Genomic DNA, 26,639 nt, shown 5'->3' with positions numbered 1-26,639 from the left:
GAGGGTGGTATGATTGGAGAACAGGGTTAAGGGGCTAGGAGGGGTAGGGACGTGAGACGTCAAAGGTGTCGGAACTGCAAGTGCGGGTGGAGGGCCACTGTTCTCAGGAAGGGGAACCTGAGGGAGGGGATTGAATCTAAAGGGAGACAGGGATTGTGTGGGCAGAGCCAGAGGCGAGGTAGGAAGTGGTATTTGGTCAGGACTAGTTGGTGTAGGGGGAGGTACAGGGCTAGACAGGGTTGGGGACCTGGCATGGGGGTCACTCGAATCAGCCACTGCTGTGGAGGAACTGGCCGGAATCGGCAGGGTGACCATGGCTTGGGTCAAGGCCCCTGCATTCTGCACAGCAGGCAGAGAGAAAGAAGGGGCAGGCTCAGTGACACTGCCCTCTGTCGTGCCCTCAATTTCATCCTCCTCCAAGATGGTATTGTCCTGTTTTGGCTCAGTCTTCTTCTCCAAGTCTGTATCTTCGGGGCTGGCTACCCGAGGAAGCTTCTGAGGTGGGGGCAGTTCACCTCCACCCCACAACAGTGGCAGTGGCAGTGGCAGTGGCAGTGGCATCACCAGCTTCCTTTTAGAGCGTCTGCATCTGGCAGGTGTGGGAGGAGGAGGAGTGCTGCTTGATGAAATAGCTGCAGGATTTTCTGCCGATGTCTCCTTCCCTGGCTGTGAACCTGGAGAGCTGAGCTGATGGCCTTCATCCAGCTGATGGTGCAGCCCCTTCGGAAGCAGGGGATGGGGTGAGACTGGGCCAGGGAGCCCTGCTGCACCTGGATCACATCTTCTGAGAGACCTTTCCTTAAGAGGATCAGAGCTGCACTGGAAGGAAGGGAGCATTTTCTCCGTCTCCAGGGGCGTGGATGTGGAGGGTATATCCTCACCGCTCTGGGGTGCCCTTCTCTGACCCTCCTGCTCTCTGGCTTCTGTGTGATCCTCCTCCTCTATGGCCAACCCTTCGCTGCTGTCTCCTGGGCTCCTCAGTTCGTCCTCATTTAGGCAGGGATGCAGGAGGTGGCCGGATGGCACTGGCCTACAGGGGATGTCAGCCTGTGCAGGTGGCAAACACACGAGAGTCCATCAGTGCCCTGGACGAGGAATCCTCACTGTCCCAGAAGAGGATCCGAACATCTTGGAATTTTGAGGAGACAACCGCGGCTTCTTCCGAGGATTCTCTCTGAACACAGACGGACGTACCCCTAGAGAAGAGCATTGGCTCAGCTGGATGGGATAGTTCCTCTGCACGGCGATGTCAAACCCAGACTGTGAGTTCCGGCGACCCTGGTTGAAGAGCCTGCGCACAGGGCTGGAGAGAGGCGCAGGGGCAGCAGGATGCTCCCGACCTACCACCAGCGGAACACAACGGGAGGGATGAACAGGTGGGCGAGCGCTGGGCCCAGGGCAGCGGCTGCGCACCAGGGGGCATAGTAGCTTGGTCAGTGTATTCCCCATGAAGGGCAATTTCGATCGAGGGAGTGGAGTATGAACCACGAGAGCGGTTGCCTAGCGTCCAACTCCTCCGAGGCAAAGACCCAAATGGCATCGTTCAGCCAGAGCCGTGTGACAGCAGCATCCTCGGGACACGCAACAATGGGAGGCTGCGCGTGGCATGGGCAGGGTAGGTGACGTAGGGGGGAGGACGCCTGGCAGGAGGAGGGCACTTGACAGCGGGAGGGTGCGTGATGGACAGGGACGGGTGCGAGAGAAGGTGTGGGAGAAAAGATGCCAAAGGGCAACAGTTAAGGCCCAATGGGGCTGTGAAAGGTTCTGGGGAGGACATGCCGTCCCTTGACCTGCCCAGATCCTGCACTGCACACAGCATCCTTTCCAGGTACAGATGGATTTCTTCACTTCCTTGGACCCCTTCGGTGAAAACAACACCTCTTCTTGGGTCACACAAGTGGCAATGCCCAAAAAAGGAGCTCAGCCAGGCTCTAGGATCCCTGAGCTCATTCCTTTAAAGAAGAGACTGTACTACCTTCTCCTCATGTAGGCATTTGACATAATAATACACGCAGTATTGCGCACCATGACACGCCTCTAAAGAGCACATGCACTACCTTCCTAGGTGCACTTCTTTGGCTCAACTCATGAGCCCAACTTGGTGCACAATGGTCTGCTCCAGTCTCCTCAGAAGATGTGGAGCGGGAATGCTCACTTGCCAACAGAGCACCATTGGGCATTGGATTTCTCTTCCAATCGAGCCTGGCTGCACAGTTTGGAACTGGTCTGATTTATGATCCCCTTCCAGATACAGAAGAGAAAGTGCATTCATGCTGTTGACCAAGGTTCTACCTGTAATAAGTGGTAGCAGAGATTGACCTCAATAGAGTCATTTCCGAAAGTTTGATACATGGTTTCTCATGCTTTCCCTTATTCCCATAGATACATTCCACTTTCACATCAGGAAAGCACGCATGACTTTGCCATAGGGCATATGTAGCTGAAATATTAAGAATGTTGGCGGTACGCTTGGCAAGAAATACTTGAAGAATAGAGGTTTTTTTTTTTTTAAGATTATAGTAACAATTTACTGTTAAATTCAGCCTTAAAACAAGATGTCTTGGGGATTGTTTATGAAATGCTGCCAGTAAGGAGATTCCCTTTTTGAAGCCCTGTTGGTAACCACCTACAATGTTTTGCCCCCTTTGCTGAGAACACAGGACTGCCAGAGGAGCCTCGTTATTCAATCAGTGGTACAGCGCAGACCTTTAGATGTAGAAACAAAATGTGAAGGAAAAGGAACAAGTCCGTATAAAAGTTTCTTATTAAAAAACTGGGAGGCCAACATTGAAAGCATGGTTTGTACACGTTTTTGGAAGGGCATACAAAAGTGAATAGAACCAAACAGATCAAATGGTTTCAATTACCAGCATTGAAACAAGACTAGTGCAAGAAGAAGCCAAATACAATCGCACAAATAGTTGCTCTTAGATCTTGAAAGTGAAGATGGCTCTTCAAAACCATTAACATTGCATGTGAAAAGTGAGAGTATGGGGCATTTCTTGTTTCTTGGTTGCCTTAGCACAAATCTGAGGAACAAAATGAGCACCGCAACTGCAAACCTAATGAAAGTGCAATTGGCTACCACACACCTCAAAGGAAGGATGCTGACCTCTATTCTTCAAGATATCCATTTTTGGTGGTTTTAAGTGTATTGTTTGCTTTCTTAAATTAAAAAAAAATTTGCATTAAAAGAAAGTGAACGAGGCGTAGGGGTGCAAGGGTAGTTCAGTGGTATAATTCTCACCTGCCATGTGGGAGACCCATGTTTGAATCCCAGCCCATTCACTTCCCCAACCCACCCACCCCCACACACACATACCAAAGTTCAACAAATGGCACTGCAATAACAGGATAGTCACATGGAAAAAGAATGAAATGTGACCCCCCCCATACAACATACTAAAAAAAAAGTGAAGGAGGCCTTTCAGATGCCACTGCAGTCCCCCACCTGCAGCCATGGTCAACCCCATCATGTTCTACATCATGCATCTCCTTCAAGCTGTTTGCAGACAAATTTCTAAAGACAGCAGAAACCTTTCATGCTCTGAGCACTGGGGAGAAAGGATTTGGTTATAAGTGTTCCTGCTTTCACAGAATTATTCCTGGGTTTAAGTGCTATGGTGGAGATTTCACACACCATGAGGGCACAGTGGCAAATCCATTTATGGGAAGAAGTGGGATCATAAGAGTTCCATCCTGAAGCATATGGATCCTGGCATCTTGTTCATGGCCAATGCTGGACCCAACACAAACAGTTCCCTTTTTCATCTGCACTGCTGAGACTGAGCAGTTGGATGGCAAGCACATGGTCTTTGGCAAGGTGAAAGATGGCATGGAAATTGTGGGAGCCCCATGGAACACTTTGGGTGCAGGAATGGCGAGATCAGCAAGAAGATCACCACTGCTGAATATGGACAAATCTAATAAATTTGATTTGCATTTTGTGTTAACCACCAGACCATTCCTTCTGTAGCTCAGGAGAGTATCTGACCTATCCTGGTCTGCCTCAATATGCAATCACTGCAGTTCTTTGGGTTCTACATTATCCTCCCCTTCTATATCTAGCTGGATTGCAAAGTTTATGATTATTAAATAAAAACTTAAAACCTAGAGTGGACAATGATGGTGATTAAATGTACAAATATAGGAATGTTTTTGCATGAGGGAGAACAAATGAAAGTCGACATTGCAAGGTGTTGAAAATGGGATGGTATAAGGGGAAAAATATAATCATTGCAAAGTAGGGTCTATAGTTAACAATAACGTTATAATATGCCTCCATTAAGTCTAACAAAGGCAAAGTACCTAAGCTAAATGTCAATAAGAGTGGGATATAAGGGAGAGGTATGAAATTCTCAGTGGTGTTATTGTTTCTCATTTTATTTTACTTTATTTATTTATTTTATTTAACTTTTTTTTTTTTTGCATGGGCAAGCACTGGGAATCAAATTTATTTATTTTTCATTATTCTTCCTTCCCTCTTCTTCTTTCTTTGCAGAAGAAATGGAAATGTCTTCATATAGACTGTGGTGGTGAATGCATAACTACAGGATTATACTGGGAACTATTGATCGTTTATTTAGGATGGATTGTATGGCATGTGAATAAAAATGTTTAAAAATAAACAGAAAGATACAAGTACTGGAGAAAATGTGGAGAGACAGATGTACCTGTTCACTGTTGGCAGGAAAGTACAATGGTGCAGCCCCTCTGGAGGGCAGCATGGTGATTCCACAGGAGGCTAAGTATAAGGTTGCCTGCAACCCTGTTATTAGGTATTGTGCTCATTTTTAAGGATTTACATACCCTAGAAAAGACACGTTTTAATCCTAACCAATCTTGTGAGAGAAACGGTTTCTTCTATTCCACATTCAGTACTATAGGTTGGAAACTTGATTAGGTTATCTCCACGGGGATATGACTCAATAAATTGTGGGTATTAAACTTGATTAGATGGAGATGTATCTCTACCCATTTATACATGGGTCTTGATTGGTTTTACTGCAATCCTTTAAAAGAAGAAGAAGTTTGGAAAAAGTTTGAGCACAATGAGAGAGAAAGTCATGAGATTCTGAGAGAGACAGAGTCCACCAGCCAGTGACATTTGGAGATGAAGGAGAACACACCGAGGGGAGCTTCATGAAGCAAGAAGTGGAGAGGAATGTTTGCTATGTGCCTTTCCACTTAAGAGTGAAACCCTGAACTTCATTGGTCTTCTTGAATCAAGGTATCTTTCCCTGGGTGGTTTAGATTGGATATTTCTATAGACTTGCTTTAATTGGGACATTTTCATGGCCTTAGAACTATAAGCTTGTAACTTATTAAATTTCCCTTTTTAAAAGCCATTCCATTTCTGGTATATTGCATTCCAGCAGCTAGAAAACTAGAACAGGTATACACTTGGAAGGACTGAAAGCAGGGACCCAAATGGACATTTGCACACTGGTGTTTATGGCAGTATTCACAATTTGCAATGGATGGAGGTAACTTAAGGGTACATTGACTGATGAACTGATGGGCAAACTGTGTTCTATACATAGAAAGGAATATTGAGTGGCTGCGAAAAGGAATGAAATTGTGAGTCATGCAACAAGATGAATGAACCTTGAGGACAGTATGTTGAATTAAATAAGCCAGGAATGAAAAGACAGGTATTATAAGGCCTCACTAATATGCACTAACTACAATGTGCAAACTGAGAATTGAATTCAAGAGCATACAATATCAGGGGAAGCTCATTGTAAAGGTTCCTAAATTGTAAGCTCTTAAAGCAGTCACAGGGTGGGCCACGGTGGCTCAGCAGGCAAGAATGCTTGCCTGCCATGCCAGAGGACCTGGGTTCGATTCCCGGTGCCTGCCCATGTAAAAACCAAAAAAAAAAAAAAAAAAAAAAAAAGCAGTCACATCTATTCCTAAATAGTAACTGTTCTTTCTAAATTCTGAGATGCTGAGCTCTTTGTGTATAACCTGATAATTCCTTAGAACTTGGGGTATCTATGTGACACCTGAGACTCACAGCTAGAGTTCTGCAGCTATGAAAATCAGCATTACCTCTGACTATTAAAAAAGCAACTGTTAAAAAAGCTGAAAAAGAGATCAGAGATCAATTAGAGATATGAATGAAGCTGATCTGGTTAGGGCTTAGGTAAATCAGACTAAAGGGAAAAAGATGATATTGACTATAGTTTAAAACTTCAACTTCTGGGTGAGACCAAAGGAAGAAATGCTTATCTGGTGCAAAATTTATATTTTCTGTAGCACACTGTCTAATTTAACCTGTATGGTCAGTTTATTTGGATACCAGAATTAAATAGAACCTTGGATAGGGAGTGAGATCTTATTGGTTTATACAGGTTAGTGTGATGCCCTGATACATCCCAAAGAGATCATGCAGCAAATTTAAAAGTATTCGTAAAGTCCCCTTCAGGGAGTGGGGAAAAATGCAGAAATATTAAACTTCTCACCGTGGGGAAGACCTGATATTCTCACAAGCATTGGAGACTACCAGTTTAATAGGACAAGCCATTGTTTTGGGGGCTTGCCCTTATGAAACTTATTCCTGCAGAGTAGAAGCTAAGCCTATGTGTGATTATACCTAAGAGTTACCCCTGGAGAACCTCTTTTGTTGCCCAGATGTGGCCCCTTTCTCTAAGCCAACTCTGCAGGTTAAATCACTGCTTTCCCCACTACGGGATATGACTCCCAGAGTTGTAAATCTCCCTGGCAATGTGAAACTCTGCTCTGGGGGTTGAGCCTGGCCATGCACTGGGGGATTGAGAAAGCCTTCTTGACAAAATGGAGGAACATAAATGAAACAAAACAAAGTTTGAATGGCTGAAAGAGTTCAAATTGAGTTGAGAGATAATTCTGGAGGTTATTCTTATGTATTATATAGTTATCCATTTTCAGTTTTTGGGGTATTGGAGTAGCTAGATGGAAATGCCTGAAACTGGTGAACTGTAATCCAGTGGCCTTGATTCTTGGGGATGATTGTATAATTAGCTTTTATGGTGTGACCATGTGACTGTGAAAACCTTCTGAATGACACTGTCTTTATCCAGTGTATAGAGACAAGAGTAAGAAAATGAAGAGAAAAAATAAGTAAATGTTAGAAGGGGATAGGGAGTATGGGATCTTTTGGGTGTTCTTTTTTACTTTTACTTTTATTCTTATTTTTATTGTTTCTGGAGTAATGAAAAGTTCAAAACTAGATTGTGATAATGTATGCACAACTATATGATGATACTGTGAACCACTGATTGTATACTTTGGATGATTATATAGTACATGAATATATCAGTAAAATTGCACTAAAAGAAAAACATATTGCATTGTGAAAAAAAACAAACACAAAAGTATTAAACTAAGCAGAAGGAAACGAATCATTTTTTGTTTTTACTGCTCTTTCATATCATTTATCTTTATCTATGGATATTTCCTCTGTATAATTAAGAAACATTAATGATATTTACACATTCATACTATATCCTGAAAGTTCGCTGAATTTGTTTATTAGCTCAAGAAGCTTTGTTGAAAATCTCAGGATTTTCTAAGTGTAGTAGCATCTTGTCATCTGTAAATAATGAAAGTTTTACTTCTTCTTTCTGATTTTAATGTCTTTTATTTCTTATTCCTGCCTGCTGGCTCTAGCTATAACTTCTAGTACAGTGTTGAATAATGGTAGTGACAGAGGGCATCCTTATTTCATTCCCAATCTCAGTGGGGAGGATTTCAGTCTCGTTTCATTGACCATGATGCTGGCTATAGGCTTTTTGTATATGTCCTTTATCATATTGAGGAAGTTTCTTTGATTCCTATCTTTTGAAATGTTTTTTTTTAAATCAGAAAAGTATGTTGAATTTTGTTGAAGGCTTTTAAGCATCAATTGAGATGACCACAGGTTTTTTCACCTCAATTTGTTAATGTGCTGTTTTACATTGATAGATTTTCTTGTGTTTAACCACCCTTGCATTCCAGGTATAAACCCCACTTGGTCATGGTGTACAAAGTTTTTAATGTGTCACGATTCAATTTGCTAGTATATTGTTGAGAATTTTTGTATGTATATTTATTAGAGAGATTGGCTTGTAGTTTTCCTTTCTTGTACCCTCTATTCAGTTTTGGTATTAGGGTGATGCTAGCTTCATAAAATAGGTAGTGTTCCTTTTTCCTCAATTTTTGGAAGAGTTTGAGCAGGATTGGTGTTAGTTCTTTTTGGAATGTTTGACAAAATTACCCTGTGGAGCAATCTGGCCCTGAGCTTTTCTTTGACAAGGGAGAGTTTTGATGACTGGGTCTCTTTAGTTGTGATTGGTTTGTTGAGACCTTCTATTTCTTCTTAAGTAAGTGTAGTTTGTTTTTGTGTTTCTAGGAATTTATCCATTTCATCTAAGTTTGATGGTGTATAGTTGTTTATAGTATCTTCTTATGATTTTTTTTTCTTCTTCAGGTCCATGGTAAAAACATTCCTCTCATTTCTGATTTTATTTGCATCCGCTCACTTTTTTCTTTGTCAGCCTAGCTATGGCCCATCAATTTTATTCATTTTCTCAAAGAACCAACTTTTGGTTTTATTTATTCTTTCTATTGTTCTTTTGTTCCCCAATTCATTTAATTCAGCTTTAATCATTGTTATTTCTGTTCTTTCATTTGCTTTGGAGTTAATTTGCTGTTCTTTCTCTAGTTCCTGTAAGTAAGCAGTTTAATTCTTGATTTTTGCTCTTTCTTTTTTAATATAGACATTTAAGACAATAAATTTCCCTCTCAGCAACTGCCTTTGCCATCTCCCATAAGTTCTCATATGTTGTATTCTCATTTTCATTAGTCTCCAGATAGTTAGCAGTTTCTCTCAGAATTTATTCTTTGGTCCACTGGTTGTTTAAGAGTGTGCTATTTAATCTTCAGGTATTTGTGAAAGTTCTGGTTCTTTGGTGGTTATTGATTTCATTCCATTGTGATCAGAGTAAATGTTTTGAATAATTTTAATCTTTTCAAATTTATAAAGAATGTTTCATGCCCTGGCATATGATCTATCCTGGAGAATGTTCCATGAGCACTAGAGAAGAATGTATATCCTGGTACTTTGTAGTATAATGATCTATATATGCCTCCTGGGGCTAATTAATTTATCAAATTCCTTATGTTCTCCGTTTCCTTTTTAATCCTTTGTGGTTGTTCTTTCTATAGGGGAGACTGGTATATTGAAGTCTCCCAATCTTATTGTTGGAGCATCTGTTGCTCCCTTCATGCTTCAACAAATATTGTTGCCAGTATTTGCCTCATGTTCTTTGGTGCTCCTTGAATGGGATAATAAATATTTATGATCGTTGTTTCTTCTTGGTAAATTTTCCCTTTTATTAATATGGAGTGCCTTCTTTGTCTCTTATGACATGTTTACTTTTAAAGTCTATTTTATCTGATATTAGTATGGCTAGTTGTGCTTTATTTTGGTTGTGGCTTACATGGAACACCTTTTGCCATCCTTTCACTTTCAGTCTATTTGCATGCTTGGATCTTAGGAGTCTCTTGTAAGCAGCACATAGATTGATCATTTTTCTTAATCCATTCTGCCAACCTGTATCTTTCTATTGGTGGTTTTAGTCCATTAATATTCAAAGTTATTACTGTAAAGGTATTTCTTGAATCTGCCAACTTATCCATTGGATTTTATTTGTCAAATCAATATATTCTCTTCCCTCTTTCTCTTTTTATCCTTTAAGTTACCATTACTGGTACTATTCAATTTTGTGCCCTCCTCCAGACTTCCCTCTCCCATCATTTCCTTTTTCAGCCAACAGAACTTTCTTTAGCATTTCTTGTATGGCATGTCTGTTGTTGATAAATTCTCTCAGCATTTGTTTGTCTGTAAAAGTTTTAATCTCTATCACTTTCGAAGGACAATTTGGCTGGGTCCAGAATTCTTAGCTGAAAGTCTTTCTTGTTCAGGATCTTAAATATATCATACCACTGCTTTCCTGCCTCCTCAATGCCTGTTGAGTAGTCTGAACTCAATCTTATGTGGTTTCCCTTGTATGTAGTAGATCACTTTTCTCTTGCCACTTTCAGGACTTTCTGCTTCTCTTCAACATTTAACAGACTGATTAGTATGTACCTTGGGATAGGCCTATTTGGACTTATTCAATTTGGAGTTCATTGGGTTTCTTTGATTTGATATTTATGTCTTTTACAAAGGTTGGGAAGTTGTCCCCCATCATCTCCTCAACTAATCTTCCTAGCACTTTACTCTTCTCTACTCCTTCTGGGACATCAATGATTCTTATAGTTGTGTGCTTCATGTTGCCCATGATTTCCCTGAGATCCAATTAAAATTTTTCCATCATTTTTGCCATTTTTTCTTTTGTGCATTTGAAATCAATTGTCCTGTCCTCTAGTTCACTTATCCTTCTTCTGAATCTTCAAATCTGCTATCGTGTGTCTCTAGTATATTTCTTATTTGGCCTACATATCTTTTCTCTCTGTGAGCTTTGCTATTTTTCTATTTATATTTTCACATTCTTTATGCTCTTCTAGTGTCTTCTTGATCTCCTTTATGTTATTAGCCATGCTATTGAATTTATTTAGTAAATTTGTATGAACGTCTTTGATTAGTTGTTCCAAATTCTATTTGGAACAACTCCTCCAGGGTTTTAATTTGGTCGTTAGTCTGGGCTACATCTGTTTGTATCTTCATATGCTTTGTGATCTTCTATTGCCTTTGAGGCATTTAATTATCTTGATAGGATCACTTTGGAAGTTGATTTCCCTGAGTAGTTGAATTTGTGGGACATGCACATGGCAGGACATGGGGTACGGGGTGCGGTGCAGCAGTGTGGTGGTAGGGTGTAGTGCAGGATTAGTCATGGGGTGGGGGTGCCACACTGGTGCCTGTCTTTGGGGGTTGCCATGGGAGCTCTGGGGTTGGGGTGTAGCTCAGGTAGGCCTCGACGCACCGGGGCAGGGCGTAGTATGGGGGAAATGGAGGCAGGGCACAACAGGAGGTAGATTGGGGGCTATCTGGGTCTGTGGAGCATTGGGGGGTGGGGTCTTAGGGGGTGGGGATGGGGTGTGGGTACATGGGCAGGATGCAGATGCACACATGGATCACAGAGGTCATGGAGATCAGGGCATGGGGTTTGGGATATAGAGTTTGGGGCATAGTGGGGTGTGATGCAGGTGCACATGTGCAGCATGCAGGGGTCAGACCACAAGTGTATGGGTTGTGAGAGGGTGGGGCACGGGTGTATACAGCTCATGGGGTGACCATGGAGGGAGTGCATATGTACACTGGGTGGGAGGGAGGTTACAAGTCTGCATGAATGAGGGTTGGGGGCCAGGGTGGGGGTGCTGGGGGTGCTAGAGCTTATTGTAGTTGTATGACCGCGTGGGGGGGCTACAGTGGGGGTACATGCTCAGGGCAGGGGGGGCAGGTGGGTCATGTGTGACTGGAGTGGGGGCATAATGTGCGTGGGTGTGGCACATTCAAGGAGCACAGATTGGTTTACTTCCTCATCCCCACCTCCCTGTCCATGTACTCCTGAGGGCTGCAGGCCTCCATTTAGAAAGGGCACATTAGGCTCTTTGTACTAGCTAGATGGTCTCCAGTTCTCTGCATCCCAATTCATCCCCTTTTTCATCCAGTACCTCCCCATGTAGTGTATAGTCACTTGCACCTTGGAGCCACTATCCTGGTCATTTTTCTCTCACTTCTCTAGCTGTTCCTCTGAACAGTGGTCTGTATAATCTATAAGACATTTGTAAAGAATGTGGAACTGGACTTTGGGTAAGCCCTAGCAGATTAACAGTTAAGTGAGAGACTGAATTTGTAAAACCTATCATGTCTTCATATACTGGGAATTCCAAGAAGGGGACATAAAATGACTTCAAAGGCTGCAGTCACTAACTATGGAAGGAAAAGGAAACTTTGAAATAATTAAACAACCTAACTGAAAAGAAGCAAAAGATAGGGAATTTACAGAAATGAAAATACATGCAACTTCTAATTATATGAAATGGCACAAAAAGGTACTCTAAAGATGACTCAGCAATTCTCCCTTTAGAAATTTATTCTTCCATAATGCTTCATTGTTTGTAATTTCAAGATAATGGGAACACCATAAATAAACAATAGCAAGGTATTTATTATTCTGTGGTACATCCATAAAATGGACTAGTATTTTATTCTTACAAAGAATTAAGTAGATCAATATGTATTGGCATAGAGAGATATAATATGTTTTAAAGTGAAAAAAAGAAAGATGGTACAGGATCGTATGCTCCCATATTTATTTTTTAAATGTTTTAAATTACTTGCATATGTGAATGCACACATTGAAAAAGTCTGATTTTGTGCACATGAAGTTATTAAAAGTGGTTATTTCTAGGGAATTAAATTTGAAAGGAGACATTTGCTTTATTAGTTTTTGAATTCTTTGAATTATTTTATAACAGCCGTGTAATACTTTTGTAATTTAAAATGACAAAAATGAAATAAACTAACACAGTCTTTTATAAAACTATGAATAAATTTTCAAGTTTAAAAGAAGCATTAAGACTTATCTAGGCACTAAACCCTAAGGAATTTGACCATTAATATGTGAACTAATGCTTAGTCTCATTAAAATACTAAGGTAGCAGAAAGCACATTAGCTTTTGTAGAGAAATCTTGGCTCAAATCCTAACTTCTATTTTTTGGTTGTGTAACCTTGAGCAAGTTTTGAAATCTAAAATTCTTCTTCTTCCATAAAGTTTCAATAATAACACCATGGGAACATTTGTTGGCATATCCTAAAGAGTCTAGTAGAAATACTGTTAAATAAGATACTCTCAATCAATGACTATTATTGCACTATTACATAATGATGAGCAACTTTGTGAAGTGTAGAGAAAAAATGAAATTCTGGTTTGTCAATACCTTATTTATTAATTGCAAAATTTTTACTGTATATCAACTATGTACAAGTTATTATGCTATTTAAACCAAAGATTGTGTTTACAAACATAAGCTTAAAAACTAGAAGGACTGAAAAACAATAACAGTATATTAAAGTATTTTAAAAATTAAATACTGTATGAAAAGTAAATAGCTGAAGAGTTTAAAAACAGAAGAAATTTTTCTTAGAAAAGAATGTGGGTAGGAGGATGGGTAGCTCCCCTGATTTTATGTATAAAAAATATTTAACCATTTTATATTTAAAAATCAGGAGAGCTACCCATCCTCCTACCCACATTGTGTATACTCAGCCCTTGTGGCAGGATATTTCTCAGGCACTCCAAATTTAGCAGAACAAACAGAACTCATCTCATCCATCATCCACAGAGCCCTACCCCCTAGGTCTCTCTCCTAGAATAGCTCTTCTTTCTGCATTCTCTTTCTCATTGATGGCAACATTGTTTACCTAATAGTTCATGTGAGAAAATAATCCTGCATGCTCCCTCTCTAGGAGCCACTAGGTCTAGTTAGTCATAGAGCCACTGACTCTATTACTTCTTTAATACTTGTTCTAGTTTGCTAGCTGCCGGAATGCAATATATCAGAAACAGAATGACTTCTAAAAAGAGGAATGTAATGAGTTGTGAGTTTACAGTTCTAAGGCCGAGAAAATGTCCCAATTAAAGCAAGTCTATAGAAATGTCCAATCTAAGGCATCCAGGGAAAGATACCTTGGTTCAAGAAGGCTGATGCAGTTCAGGGTTTCTCTCTCAAGTGGAAGGGCACATGGTGAACACAATCAGGGTTTCTCTCTCATCTGGAAAGGCACATGGTGAACATGGTCAGGGTTCCTCTCTCATCTGGAAGGGCACATGGCGAACATGGCTTCATCTGCTAGCTTCTTCTCCTGGCTTCATGTTTCCTGAAGCTCCCTGGAGGCATTTTCCTTCTTCATCTCCAAAGTCTGCTGGCTGGTCAACTCTGTGTCTTGTAGCTATGTTGTTCTGCTCTCTCTGAATCTCTTTCTCCAAAATGTTTCCTCTCTTATAGGACTCCAGTAAACCAATCAAGACCCACCCAAATGGGTGGAGACATGTCATCACCTAATCCAGTTTAACAACGACTCTTGATTAAATCACATCATCCAGGGAGATGATCTGATTACAGTTTCACACATACAGTATTGAATAGGGATTATTCTACCTTTATGAAATGGCATTTTGATTAAAACATGGCTTTTCTAGGGGGCATACATCCTTTTAAACCAGCACAATACTTCTTGAATATTTTTATTTAACTTGATTTCTCTTTCTTCTATATCAGTCCAGGCCTTTATCTTTTTAAGACTAGTTAATCACAAAAGTCTAATTTCCCAGGCACTAGTCATCTTCCATTCTTTTCCATCCTCCAATCTATTGCCTGAAAGGTCTTTCCAAAACATAAACCTAATAATTACTTTTTCCTTTCTAATCCTTTAATGCCAGCTCCCACAAAATTGAATAATATCTAATGCCCTTAGAATGCCAAACAGATATGGCCCAGACAGATCCTTTTTCACCACTTCTAACCTATGACAGAGCAATTCTTCTACTTTAGTTCTTAGAATAGGTCATGTTCTGTCTTCCCTTCAAACTATCATAAAACTACTCCCTCTTTCTAAAATGATTTTTCCAACCACAACTTTGTATTAGTTAGGGTTCTCTAGAGAAACAGAATCAACAGGGAACACTTGCAAATATAAAATTTATGAAAGTGTCTCACGTGACCGTAGGAACGCAGAGTCCAAAATCCACAGGGCAGGCTGCGAAGCCGATGACTCCAATGGATGGCCTGGATGAACTCCACAGGAGAGGCTTACCAGCCAAAGCAGGAATGGAACCTGTCTCCTCTGAGTCTTCCTTAAAAGGCTTCCCATGATTGCATTTAGCATCACTAATTGCAGAAGACACTCCCCTTTGGCTGATTACAAATGGAATCAGCTGTGGATGTAGCTAACGTGATCATGACCTAATCCTATGAAATGTCCTCATTGCAACAGACAGGCCAGCGCTTGCCCAATCAGATGAACAGGTACCACAACTTGGCCAAGTTGACACCTGTCCCTAACCATGACAAACTTCAAAAATACCTATCTCCCCAATACTCTGAATTTTCTTTTATCATAATAGTTTAAGATTTATCTTCTTGAGGACTGGGATCACCTTTTATTCGTATTTGTATTCTGACACATGGTAAAGTGCCTGATTTATAGAAAAAGCTAAATAAATATTTGTGGAAAGAAGGAAGGAAGAAAGGAAGGAAGGAAAGAAGGAAGATATAAGTACTAGGTGATAGCTGAATCCAATGAAGAAGACAAGGTTCTCAATTATATACAAGCTTTGTACATAGTGTGAAGAAATATTGGAAAACCTGAATAACAACATTGTGGTCCCTGACCCATACATCCTCAAAGTTTAACAATCTCTGGCTCATAAACATTTACATGTTCAAAGATGTTAACTAAGGGGGAATACAAGGCCCAATGAGAAGAGACAAATACAGTGCAATGTCATAGAAACTAAGGGAAAGGCATCAAGAAGGGAGTCCATGATATGCAATCTTTTAATTGTAAAGTCAAGAAAACAAGGCCATTATTGCAAGAGTTAGAGGGATTCTTTAATTTTTAGTTTAAAATCTTATCTAGCCAATAACAAGATAGGATGTTGCAGAATATAAAATGTCATTTATGGCAAAAATAGAAAAAATAACAGCAACACAATATCCAGTAGAGCAGACAACTCAAAGAAGATAAGAGTCTGCAAATTTAGATGAGAGAATGATTTCATTCAATAAAACAGATATGAAGTAAATTCATGATAATGGGGTAAAACTGTTTCTTAGGATTAATTAATCTATTCGTTTTTACCATTAACATATAGTAGATCTGTTTTCCATCTTTCTAATATAATGTATTTAAATGACTAAAAGCATTTGTCTCTTCCTTCCCACTAGCAATTAACTGATTCCACTGTAAAGGAGGGAGAAAAAAATATGAATAAGGTATATAGATGTGCTTAATACTTCTTTTGAGCTGGCATATCAAGTTGAACTTGCCCCTTGGTTTTAATTGTCATTGGAAATGCATACAACAAAGCAAGCAAATTACAATCAAATTACTTGTTTTGAGTTCATATTTTTCATCTATCCTGGTGACAGTGTGAACATATAATACACAGCCAAGAAGAAAATTAAATAATCTCATTTTAGTATATTAACAATAATGTATATAGTACCAGCACATATTATATTAATGAGAATTATACATTTTAATTAAAAAAGGAAATATTGAACAAAAATAAAGAGTACATAACTTGCTGCTAAGTTTTAACTTACGTGCTGAAATGTGACTTCTATTCATATATTTCAGTTGCTCTTTTTTTAACTGCTTAAAAAATGAAACTTACATATACTTGGGTTACCACTGGGATGAGCTGAATACTTACACAATATGTCATGAACTGCTAGACATTTTATGTTTAAAATGAAAAATGTGGGTAACACTTTATTTTAATGGTATATTAATTAGTTCAGAATTACAATGAAAATCCAATAGTAGTGAATAAAATACGACATCTACATGAATTTGAAATAAATGTATTATGATCAGTATTATCACAATGAATACCAAATGAATTAATAATGAAAAGTATTACCAGTAACATAATAAAACATTGAGAAAATCTGGAAGTTTCCAGTCACTTCATCATCAAGTAGAAACATGTACTATAACCCTGACTAACACCATACTTATGTGTTATCATTAGTGGTCAGAAATTAACTGACAAGAAATAAGCAATGAAAAAAATCAGTAGTTAAATGTTTCCAGTAATATGCAAAAAAAAATAATAATGTATTTTACACTCCAACAGACTGTGCTTTGTCTGGCCTGAGCATATTAGGGACTGAATTAATATTCAATTAAAAATCAAATACTTTTTACTTATTATCTTACAACTCATAACTATTTTAGATACTAGAAATAAAATTTCAATTTGTTAGTCTCCTTGCACCATAATACATGTTGATGTACAAATTATTTTTTTTTTTTGCATATTATTTCATTGTGACGTTTTGAGGATTTCAAGCTCCTTAAAGACAGGAACTGTGGTTAATCTATACCTTTTGTTCTGATTCTCACCCATCACCACTTTATTAGCTTTCCTTACAGCTAAAATAAATACCATATAGTGGACTGGCTTAACAACAGAAATTTATTGGCTCCTGGTTTCAGAGGCTAGAAGACTTGCTTGCTCCCTAGGTCAGTATCTTCTGACTGGTCATCATTCTTTGGGGGTTCCTGGCTTCTGTCACATGGAAATGCAGTGAAGTCTTCTTTCTCTTCTGGATTCTGTTGACTTCCAGCTTCTGGCTGCTTCCATGGCTTTCCTCTTTTCTGATTTCCTTTGCATATGAGAACTTCAGCCATGTTGAATTAAAGCCTACCCTCATTCAGTTTGGACACCCCTTAACTAAATTTCTTCAAAGTCCCTATTTACAAATGGGTTCATACCCATAGCACCAGAATAGGATTGAACATGCTTTTTTGGGGGGACATGATTAAATTCCTGGAAACCACTTAATAAGAGGCCAATAACTTCTTAATGATGTGAAATGAGACTAGCTTTTAGAAGCTAGAAGCCATGTTTTTTAAATTAAGTCTTCATCTCCTCATTTGGTGAATAACAGGTTGCAGACATATTAGTACTAGATCATAAAGTAGGAGGCACCAAACTTTGCCATGCAGATTTATATTAATGCATCTTTAAATGATTTATGTCTACACATCTTACTCCTCCTCCTCCCTTCACTTTATTTCCTGAACAACTGAATCCTAAAGTCATTGAGAAGGGGGCATAGGGGTTTATACTAGAGGGAGAGCAGGGAGGAGCCACAAGGGCTCAGCACAGAATGTCAGAGCCTGTATGTAAGACTGGCATTCATGTAGAAGGGCACAGAGTACAAGGTGGTGGAGCCTAAGACAGGTAAGGAGAGCATCCAGGTGGGGGCAACCTGGAGTACGATGCCACAGTCTGAGCATGATAAGGAAAGTGTTCCCATGGAGACAAAGCCTGACTTTGGGGTACTGAGGCCCAATAAGGCTGAGGAAAGGATCCACATTGGAGAGTAGCCAGCACGGGGAATCAGATCCAAGAATGATGAGCACAGCAACCTGTTTGGTGGGGAGGTGATGTTTCAGCAAGGTGAGATCAAGCCCACACTGAATGAGAAGCATGTCCATGTAAGAAAGGGAGTAATTGCAGGGACAGAGTTTGGTTATATGTAACCAGTGGGACTGATCAAATAAGTAAATATATTAAGGATTACGGAAGCCAGGTTCTCTCTGTCAGTAAAGGAAAGGGAAAAAACTAGAAAGAACCTGTGGTGCTGGATGTGAAATGAAATGGAGTAGTCAGTGTGAACTCATGGATTTTAATAGTTGATAGACAGAGAAATAATCATGTAAATATATTTGCAAATGGATTCATACACATATTCCTTAGCTTTGTCCACTGAGAGGATCTGAGAGTGGCAATGCCCAAAAGCAATGCGCATCCACTAAAAAGAACAAGGACTCTTTGGAGAAACAGATGATTCCAGGGGTGTTCAAGATGAGTCTGGAATATTTTTTGGACCATGAAGCAAGAAAGTGCTCAAATTGTGATAACAAAGAAGGCAGCTTGAGATGGTTCCCACTAGTCAAATCTAAGACAATATTAGCATAAAAATAAGAGTAACAGATTTTAACCCATTGCGCTGGTGTGTAAGGATGTATGTACCCTAGAAAAGTCACATTTTATTCCTAATCCCATTTTGAAAAGGCAGCTGTTTCTTCTAATCCCTATTCAGTACTGTATGTTTGAAACTTTATTAGATCATCTCCCTGGAGATGTGACTCAATCAAGAGTAGTTATTAAACTGGATTAGGTGGAGATGTGTCTCCACCCACTCCAGGTGGGTCTTGATTACTTTACTGGAATCCTATAAAAGGAAACATTTTGGAGAAAGGAGGAGATTCTGAGAGAGCAGAGAATGATACAGCCACAAGAAGCAGAGTGTCCACCAGCCTGCGACCTCTGAAGATGAAGAAGGAAAACACCTCCCAGGGAGCTTCACGAAATAGGAAGCCAGGAGAGAAAGCTAGCAGATGACGCTGTCATTTGCCATGTGCCTTTCCAGATGAAAAAGAAACCCTGACTATGTTTGCCATGTGCTTTCTTACTTGAGGGAGAAATCCCAAACTTCATCGGCCTTCTTGAACCAAGGTATCTTTGCCTGGATGCCTTAGATTGGACATTTCTATGACTTGTGTTAATTGGGACATTTTCTCAGCCTTAGAACTGTAAACTTGCAACTTATTAAATTCCCCTTTTTAAAAGCTACTCCATTTCTGGTATATTGATTCTGGCAGCTACCAAACCAGAACACACGTTGAATAAAATAGGAAGTAATGAAGTCCATACTACTGTAAGTACATTAATAAATAAATTGAAAGTTTTAGGAGAAATGTATGTGTGCATGTGTGTGTGTGTATATATATAGTTTCAAAGCACTGTCTTTAAAAATATATGCATGAATTACAAAGGAAAGGTGAGAATTTTACACTAGGGAAGCCTGGCAAACACCATCCTGATCAAATGATCCAAATGGACAACATAAGTAGTATGACAATTGGAATCATTTGTAGCAGATAGATTGCATTGAGATTGCAATATCATTTCTATGATATCCCTGCCAAAAATATATAACCTAAATCTAATCAGGAGGAAAGATAAGACAGATGTACATTGAGGGAAATTCTACAAAATAACTGGCTTGTAATCTTCAAAACTGTCAAGGTCAGGAAAAAAAAATACTGAGAAAATTTTCCTATTAAAGGAAACTAAAGAGATAAGACAAACAGGATCCTTTTACTATAAAGGACATTATTGAGACAATTGGCAAAGCTTGAATGGAGTCTGAAGATTAGAGGATAGAAACGTATTGATGTTAATTTCCTCATTTTGATGGTTGAATTGTGGTTATGTATCAAGTGCCCTTGTGCATAAAGTATTGGGAGGTGATGTGCCATCAATTTGGCAACTTACTCCAGAATAACTCAGGAAAAAAATCTCTTTGTACTTTTACTTTTCTATAAGTTTGAGATTGTTTCAATAATAATAATAATCCTAAATGTGTAATCACCTACCTATAAAGCTTCAAAATATGTGAAGCAAGCTTTTAATAAATGAAAGGAGAAACAGACAAATCCACAATTATAGTCGAGAGATTTCAACACTCCTTTTTCAATAATTGATACAAGTGCACAGGAAATCAGTAAACATTCAGAAGAACTAAAAAAAACATTATCAATCCACTCGACCTATACCCAACAATATATATATCTTTGGTATATCTTCAAGTTCACTGATCCTTTATTTGAAGTGCTTTAATCTGATAATGAGTTTACCTCATTAATTCTTTTTTTCAAATATTGCATATTTCACCTCTAAAAGTTTCATTTGACTCTTTTTTATGTGCCATTTCACTTCTCATTATGCATGTTTTCCATTAATTCCTTAAGTATATTTTGAATAACTATTTCAAAAATCCTTGTTTGCTAATTCTATGATCTCTGTATTTCTGGGTCTATTTGTATTGACTGATTTTTTTTCCTCCTTGTTATAGATCACAGTTTGCTACATTTTTGTATGACAGTAATTTTAAAAAGATGCTAGACCTACAAATGCTATGCTTTTGGGTGTTTGGATTTTGTTCAGAATACGCCTCTAGGCAGAGAGATGGCATAATTGTTGGGCTCACCTCATTTATTTCCTTTCTCTCAAAGATTATAATCTTCCACTTCTCCTTATACCAATCTAAAAACAATTTTTCAAATATTTTGTCCAGTTTCTAATCTTTCTGATGGAAGGGCTAGTTTTATACCAGCTACTTCATCATGGCTACTTACTTAATATATTTAATTTTATTCTGAAATAAGTTTTTTTAAGTTGATCTAGACCAATTCTTTTTTTCCCTACTGTTTATTTCATAAATATTACAAATACATAAATATTCAATTCCGTATGTAAAATTTCAAACAATACAGAAAAATATAGAGGTAAAAAAGTAATATTCCATTTAACCCTTCTCTACCCTCCAATTACTGAAGAAAAACACTATTAACAGTTACGCATGAGTCCAGATTCATAGTTTCAAGTCTGTGTATACTTTAACTTAAAAAATCCATACTAAATGCATTATATACTTTCTATCAACTGCTTTTTTAATCTCAATTTGTATGTGATTTTTTTCATGTCATAATGTACAAAATCTTCACTTAAACTCTACATAATATTCCATCACATGCATATACCTTAATCTATTTAGCCAGAGTTATTACAAATAGATGTTATTTTTTGAGGCATTAGTTCTAAGAGGATAAAACTGAAAATAAATTGCAGTATACTTTACCACTAAAAATGTGCTTCTTTCCCTATGCTTTTAATAACTACATTCTATCAGTCTTTTAAATGTTTTTCTAAATAGTTGAGAGAAAAACATTTCATTGTTATTTTAATTTGCATTTCCTTGATTTTTATGGAGGTTGAGCAACTTTTATGTCTATTGCTACTATACATTTTTTGATTGACACTGTGTAATCTATAGATTGAGTGAGAGAGAAGCAAAATCTGAATAATACTGGATCTTCTAATCCATAAAAGAGGACATATCTCTCCATATATGTAGGTCTTTATCCCAGCATCTTGTGTAGTTTCCAAGCTACAAATTTTGCATGAATTTTGTTAAATTTATCCTTGTTTCATGTTTTAATGCTATTGTAAATGGCACCGGTCTATGTTATTTTAAATTCCAAACTCATTGCTATCACAATTTTTTTTTTTTTTTTGTATATTGCCCACGTATCCTGCAATGTTGCTAACACTGGAAGAAACTGTGGTAGACGGCACATCAAAAATCTGAAACCCGTGACATTGGCTTTGAGGGACAGAAAGTGGGAGACAAGGCGGGGCCATGCGTTGTGAAAGCCAGTGGAAAGGCTATTACTGTATATGGGAGAGTGGTGAGGAAACTGATTTTAGAAGCTGGAGAAAGAAGAACCGATGTCATTTATTAGTAGAATAATTTGCAACCGGTCTGCAATCACTTGAAAGATTAAAAAAAGTACTAAGGAACTTGTGAATTTGGCCACAGAAATAACTAGGAAAAATAACTGAAAGCACCAACTGGATTGTTTTAGCTGCATCTGCTAAGGTGTACATAAACCTTAGTAAAATAGGAATGTTTATATAAATGTAAATATAACTCTGTAAATATTTACTCATCAGTTTCTATTATTTCATTTGCTCTTTTTTCCCTATATTGAGATCTTCGTTCTGATTTAATTTTCTTTTGGTTAGAGAGAGTACATTCTTGAGTAAATTTTCTCATATAGGGTATGGGGATGACATAATTCTGAATCTGTACATGTCTGAAAATTTCTTTCTTTCAAAAATCAGTAAGGTCTTTGCTAGGTTTAGGATTCTTAGAGTTTAGTTGCTTTGGGTTTTTTGCCTTCACTAATCAGTAATTATTGTTCCTGTCTCTTCAAGTTACTGTGTTCAGTTGAGGCATCCAGTGTTGGTCTCTTTCCTTGGTAACCAACTTTTTTTTCTTTTCTTTTTCAATTAGAAGCTTGTATGACCTTTATTTCTTTCCTCCTTCCCTCCTCCTCTCCTCCCCTCCCCTCTTTCCTTCTTCCCTTCCTTCCTTCCTTCCTTCCTTGGAATTCAGAAATTTCTCCAGATAATCTAATACGTAAATCTTTTTTAAAAAACCTGCCTAGGACTTAGGAGGCCCTTTCCAGTCAAAGTAATTATATTTTCTTCAGTCTAGGAAAGTTCTCTTCTAGTATTTATTATTTCTTTATCTCTTTCCAACTCCCATTTCAGATTCTGCAGTGACTATTATTCACACATGAAGTCTCCTGGATATGTCCTCCATGTTGTTAATGTTTTCACTCATGTGTTCTGTTCATTTGTACTTTTGCTCTGTCACAGGATACTTCCTTCATTTACCTTCCTTAAATATTTACATTTCAGCAGTGTGATAGAGTCAGGAGACTTGGCCAGGTGATGGTGCCCAGTTGTTCTGTCGCTGTGGATGTAAATCATTAGCAGGTGAAATTTATCGATGCCTGATTTTATCTGTGGTGGCTAAGGGGAGTGCCTTCCACAATGAGTGATGTTTAACTTCATTATCCGAGACTTAAAAGAGATAGGTCAGAAGAAAGAGAAGGAGCCCAGCACAATGCAGCTCAGCGCTCAGAGCCAGCTCAGATACAGACGTTTGGAAAAACAGAAAGAAAAGCTTTTTGAATGCAGAAGCCAGAAGAAAAGACCAGCAGATATCACTGTGTGCCTTTCCAAATTAGTGAATATGTAACTAAAAAAGCTCCTTTATAAAAACCAATCCATTTCTTGTGTATTGCATTCTGGCAGCATTAGCAAAATAAAACAAGGAGTGGTTATCCTGTTTTTCAATTCCCCTGTAACATTTTTAAATTGAAAATTTTAGGTATTTAAAATTGGCTCCTGAAAGTTTCCTTGGTTCTATTTTTATCTCTGTAAAAACTCTTATTAGATTTTCTATTAAAGTTTACATATGTTTCTTCCATTAGTTCTAACCCCATAGTAGGCACTTGTTCTAGTTTCTTGGCTTGATTTCCTTCTTCCAAATGTTCCCTTGAATGGCTTGTGACCTTCCTCTGCTATTTATGTTGATAGATATTAAATTGCTTACTATCTATGCAGAGTTATCTGCTCAGATCACTTGGGCAGTGATGATTAACCAAGACTTTTTTCCCTTCAATGAGCTAGCAGAGAACATATTAACAAACTGGGATCTCTTCTGGGACGTGAGGCAAAGGCATTTTGTAGCTCATTCTTTGTCAGTCTTCTAGTACTTTTAGAGTTAAAGGAAGGAAGCTGTGCTGGTTTGAATCTGTTGTACCCCAGAAAAGCCATCCTCTTTTTTTTTTTTACTACTAGAATTTTAGTATTTGGAAATTGTTGGGCAAAGGGGCAAAAGACTCTGAAATGAAAAAGGACAGGGTGGTGGTAATGAGGACTAGAGAATGAAGTCAGTAGAGATAGTAGAGAGAAAGGAAGACGGAGAAAGAGGAAACAGGAAGTAGCGGAAGTTAGATATAATTACGTATTTTTTAATAGATAGGAGATACAGAAGAAACTATATTTGCATCTTTATCAATGTATTTTTTAAAAATATTTTTGCTGACAAATCTTTACACACATATAGTCCATATATGGTGTACAATCAAAACTCAGGAGATAGGGACAAAGGTTGACGCTGAAATCTATAGAGAGAAATTATATATTTTGATGTTCTATGGCAGGCACTTCACCAGACTTTTCTAGAATACTGTTCTTGAGTTCTAAACATATAAGTTATATGTTAAGTTGTTGTAATGTTGGGAAAACCAAATTGGGTATTATATGAAAAAGTTCCTGGGACAATGCCTGGCACATGATTAGTGCTCAAGAAATGGTCATTGTTTTCCTTCCTGTTTAGCATACTCTGTTGCAATTATTTTTAAAATGCCCACAGGCTGTGGACATCATGAAGAATGATCTTGTTGTTTTTACATATATGTTATACATAAATACAGGAGCTGTCACATACTCTAAATGAATAATAAATAGATAATTTTTAGCTTCCTCTATTTTTAGTATGTTCACATAAACCAGGACCAATGATTGATTAAAAGATTCATTTATGCAATGATTCAACAAGTAATTATTTTGCAGCTATATATCAGGAACTGAGATATACACTGGAGATTGAAATAATGTTGAGCAAAAAACACACTGCCCCTGCTTCTAGTTTAACAGGAGAGATATTAATCAAATAATTTCACAGTAGAATATAAAATTAAATTGTGATAGGTGCTATAAGAGAAATACAATATGATATAAAAATAAAGTAGGCAAGATAAATGTTAGAATTTGAAAGGCTCAGCAAGATTCTTTCTTACTGATTTGAAATATATTTGATTTATTCCATGGGTCTGCCATGTCACTGTTTTCTATCATTGTCTAATTCAGTTGTTTTCGGAGTTTCTCGTAAGTAGGACAAAACTTCTAGGGCATTACTTCCAGAGAGCCATTGTTCAAATGAACCTGTTCTTGGGTGACAAATTTGGATGTAGGAAGACGGAGAAGGCTGCCAGCGTTTTCCTTAGCCCTTTCCTATTGATTAATGTATTGGCACTGATTATTTGATCAGAATAGTTTAGGTATTACACTTTAGGAAGACAAATCATTGCAATTAAGTCCAAAAACAATTGAGCTCAATGAGGTCTGTGAAATAACGGCGGCGCAAATCCGTAGGTAGATGGGGAGACACACAGAACTCAGTGAGCTGGGGAGCATGAGCGACCTCAGCCACTCTACAAAACCTTCAATAGAAAGAACATTGGTTTCATTAAAATGCGAGAGATGATATCAAGGGAAAGTACTGTTTTATCTGAACTTTTGCTTAAATTGTCTCAAACTGACAATCTCTGGCCCGGCTCTACCTACAGTTCCCCTGTATGGTAACACTACCGATTAAGTTCGCATTCGATAAACTATGGAGAGAATTGGGTGGTACTTACTGAATTAGGGAATTTGTTAATAGTAAACTCCCGCCGAGGGACAGCCGCCTCAGGTCACGCCAGTCCTCTGTCGGGTCCCAACAGGTGACTTACCTGTTCCTAAAGTAGTACTGATTTTCTATAATCGACGTCCGACCTTGCAGCCGGGCTAAAGTGGCCATAGCGTCTCCACAGGGCGTTTACATTTGGTGTTACTCTCGGTCTCCAAGGCAACGGGGCCAAACCATAAGGCTGGTCCCGGGTGACCAACTTTCATTCACTCCTGGTTTGCTTGTTTTCTTTTTACCCTGTTTCAAATTTAGGAGTACTAGAAAGAAAATTAATAACTTTTTGTGAAGCAGACAGTTTGACTTATTTGCCTCTCTCTCTCTTCTGTGAGTGAAACGGGAGTACTTTCGATGGGAAAGCAGGAGGGGGGGAGAGCAAATGGTTGCTCCGGGCTTCCGGTTTCCGCCTCCTTTCTGCTTCCGGAAGCTCATCTGAAAATGCTGAACTGCTCCAGGACTTCGCCGGTGCTCAAGTAGTTGGAGTCAGTTCTCGGGCCTGAGCCTCGAGGCCAGGCTCTTGGGTGTCGTTAATGTTCGGGGCCGCCGGGCGCCAACCGATCGGAACTGCAGCCGCCGGGAACAGCTGGTGAGGCTGGCAGCCCTGGGGAGAGGGAGCTGGAAAGGGGGCGATGGCCAGAGGCCGCTGGACCAGGAGTGGAAGGGGGAGGCAGATGGGATGGGTGAAATGAAGACATCTGGGCCTAGCTTTCTTTCTTGCTTTGGGTGGGCGCAGTGTAGGGAGGCATTGAGGTGTGCTAAAGGTTTGTGAAGGAATACGGTACATGCTTGTTGATTTCTTGGCTGACACTCTGCGATATTTTAGGAGTAAAGCTTTCTGCACTCCAGGAGCAGTTCATCTCCCCTCTGGTTTTTGACAAGACTAGAGACAGGAAGAATTTATCTTAATCCAGGCCTTATTCCTCCACTCCCCTTTTAAAATTTACCACATTATACTAATGCCTTGGAAGAC

General features: G+C 38.8%; 2 protein-coding genes across 6 annotated transcripts in view; one reads left to right on the top strand and one right to left on the bottom strand.

The window, feature by feature from the left end:
- SPATA17 (spermatogenesis associated 17) overlaps positions 1 to 26,123 on the bottom strand; it is a 312,689-nt gene extending 286,566 nt beyond the window's left edge. The window contains exon 1 of the mRNA XM_077157846.1: positions 25,716 to 26,123. Within this exon, the coding sequence (XP_077013961.1) occupies positions 25,716 to 25,783 (68 nt within the window). The 5' untranslated portion in view covers positions 25,784 to 26,123. The remainder of the gene's footprint in view (positions 1 to 25,715) is intronic.
- Positions 26,074 to 26,639, top strand: part of GPATCH2 (G-patch domain containing 2) — a 185,659-nt gene continuing 185,093 nt past the window's right edge. For 4 of the 5 annotated variants that reach the window (XM_077157841.1, XM_077157842.1, XM_077157843.1 and 1 more), the window contains exon 1: positions 26,074 to 26,255. In XM_077157841.1, the coding sequence (XP_077013956.1) occupies positions 26,200 to 26,255 (56 nt within the window). In that variant the 5' untranslated portion in view covers positions 26,074 to 26,199. The remainder of the gene's footprint in view (positions 26,256 to 26,639) is intronic. The other variant, XM_077157845.1, reaches the window with a different exon arrangement.

Source organism: Tamandua tetradactyla, chromosome 4, assembly GCF_023851605.1.
Source record: "Tamandua tetradactyla isolate mTamTet1 chromosome 4, mTamTet1.pri, whole genome shotgun sequence".
In the NCBI taxonomy this organism is placed as follows: domain Eukaryota; kingdom Metazoa; phylum Chordata; class Mammalia; order Pilosa; family Myrmecophagidae; genus Tamandua; species Tamandua tetradactyla.
Note: the sequence above shows the minus strand (reverse complement) of the source record. Positions and strands in the feature narration are given on the sequence as shown.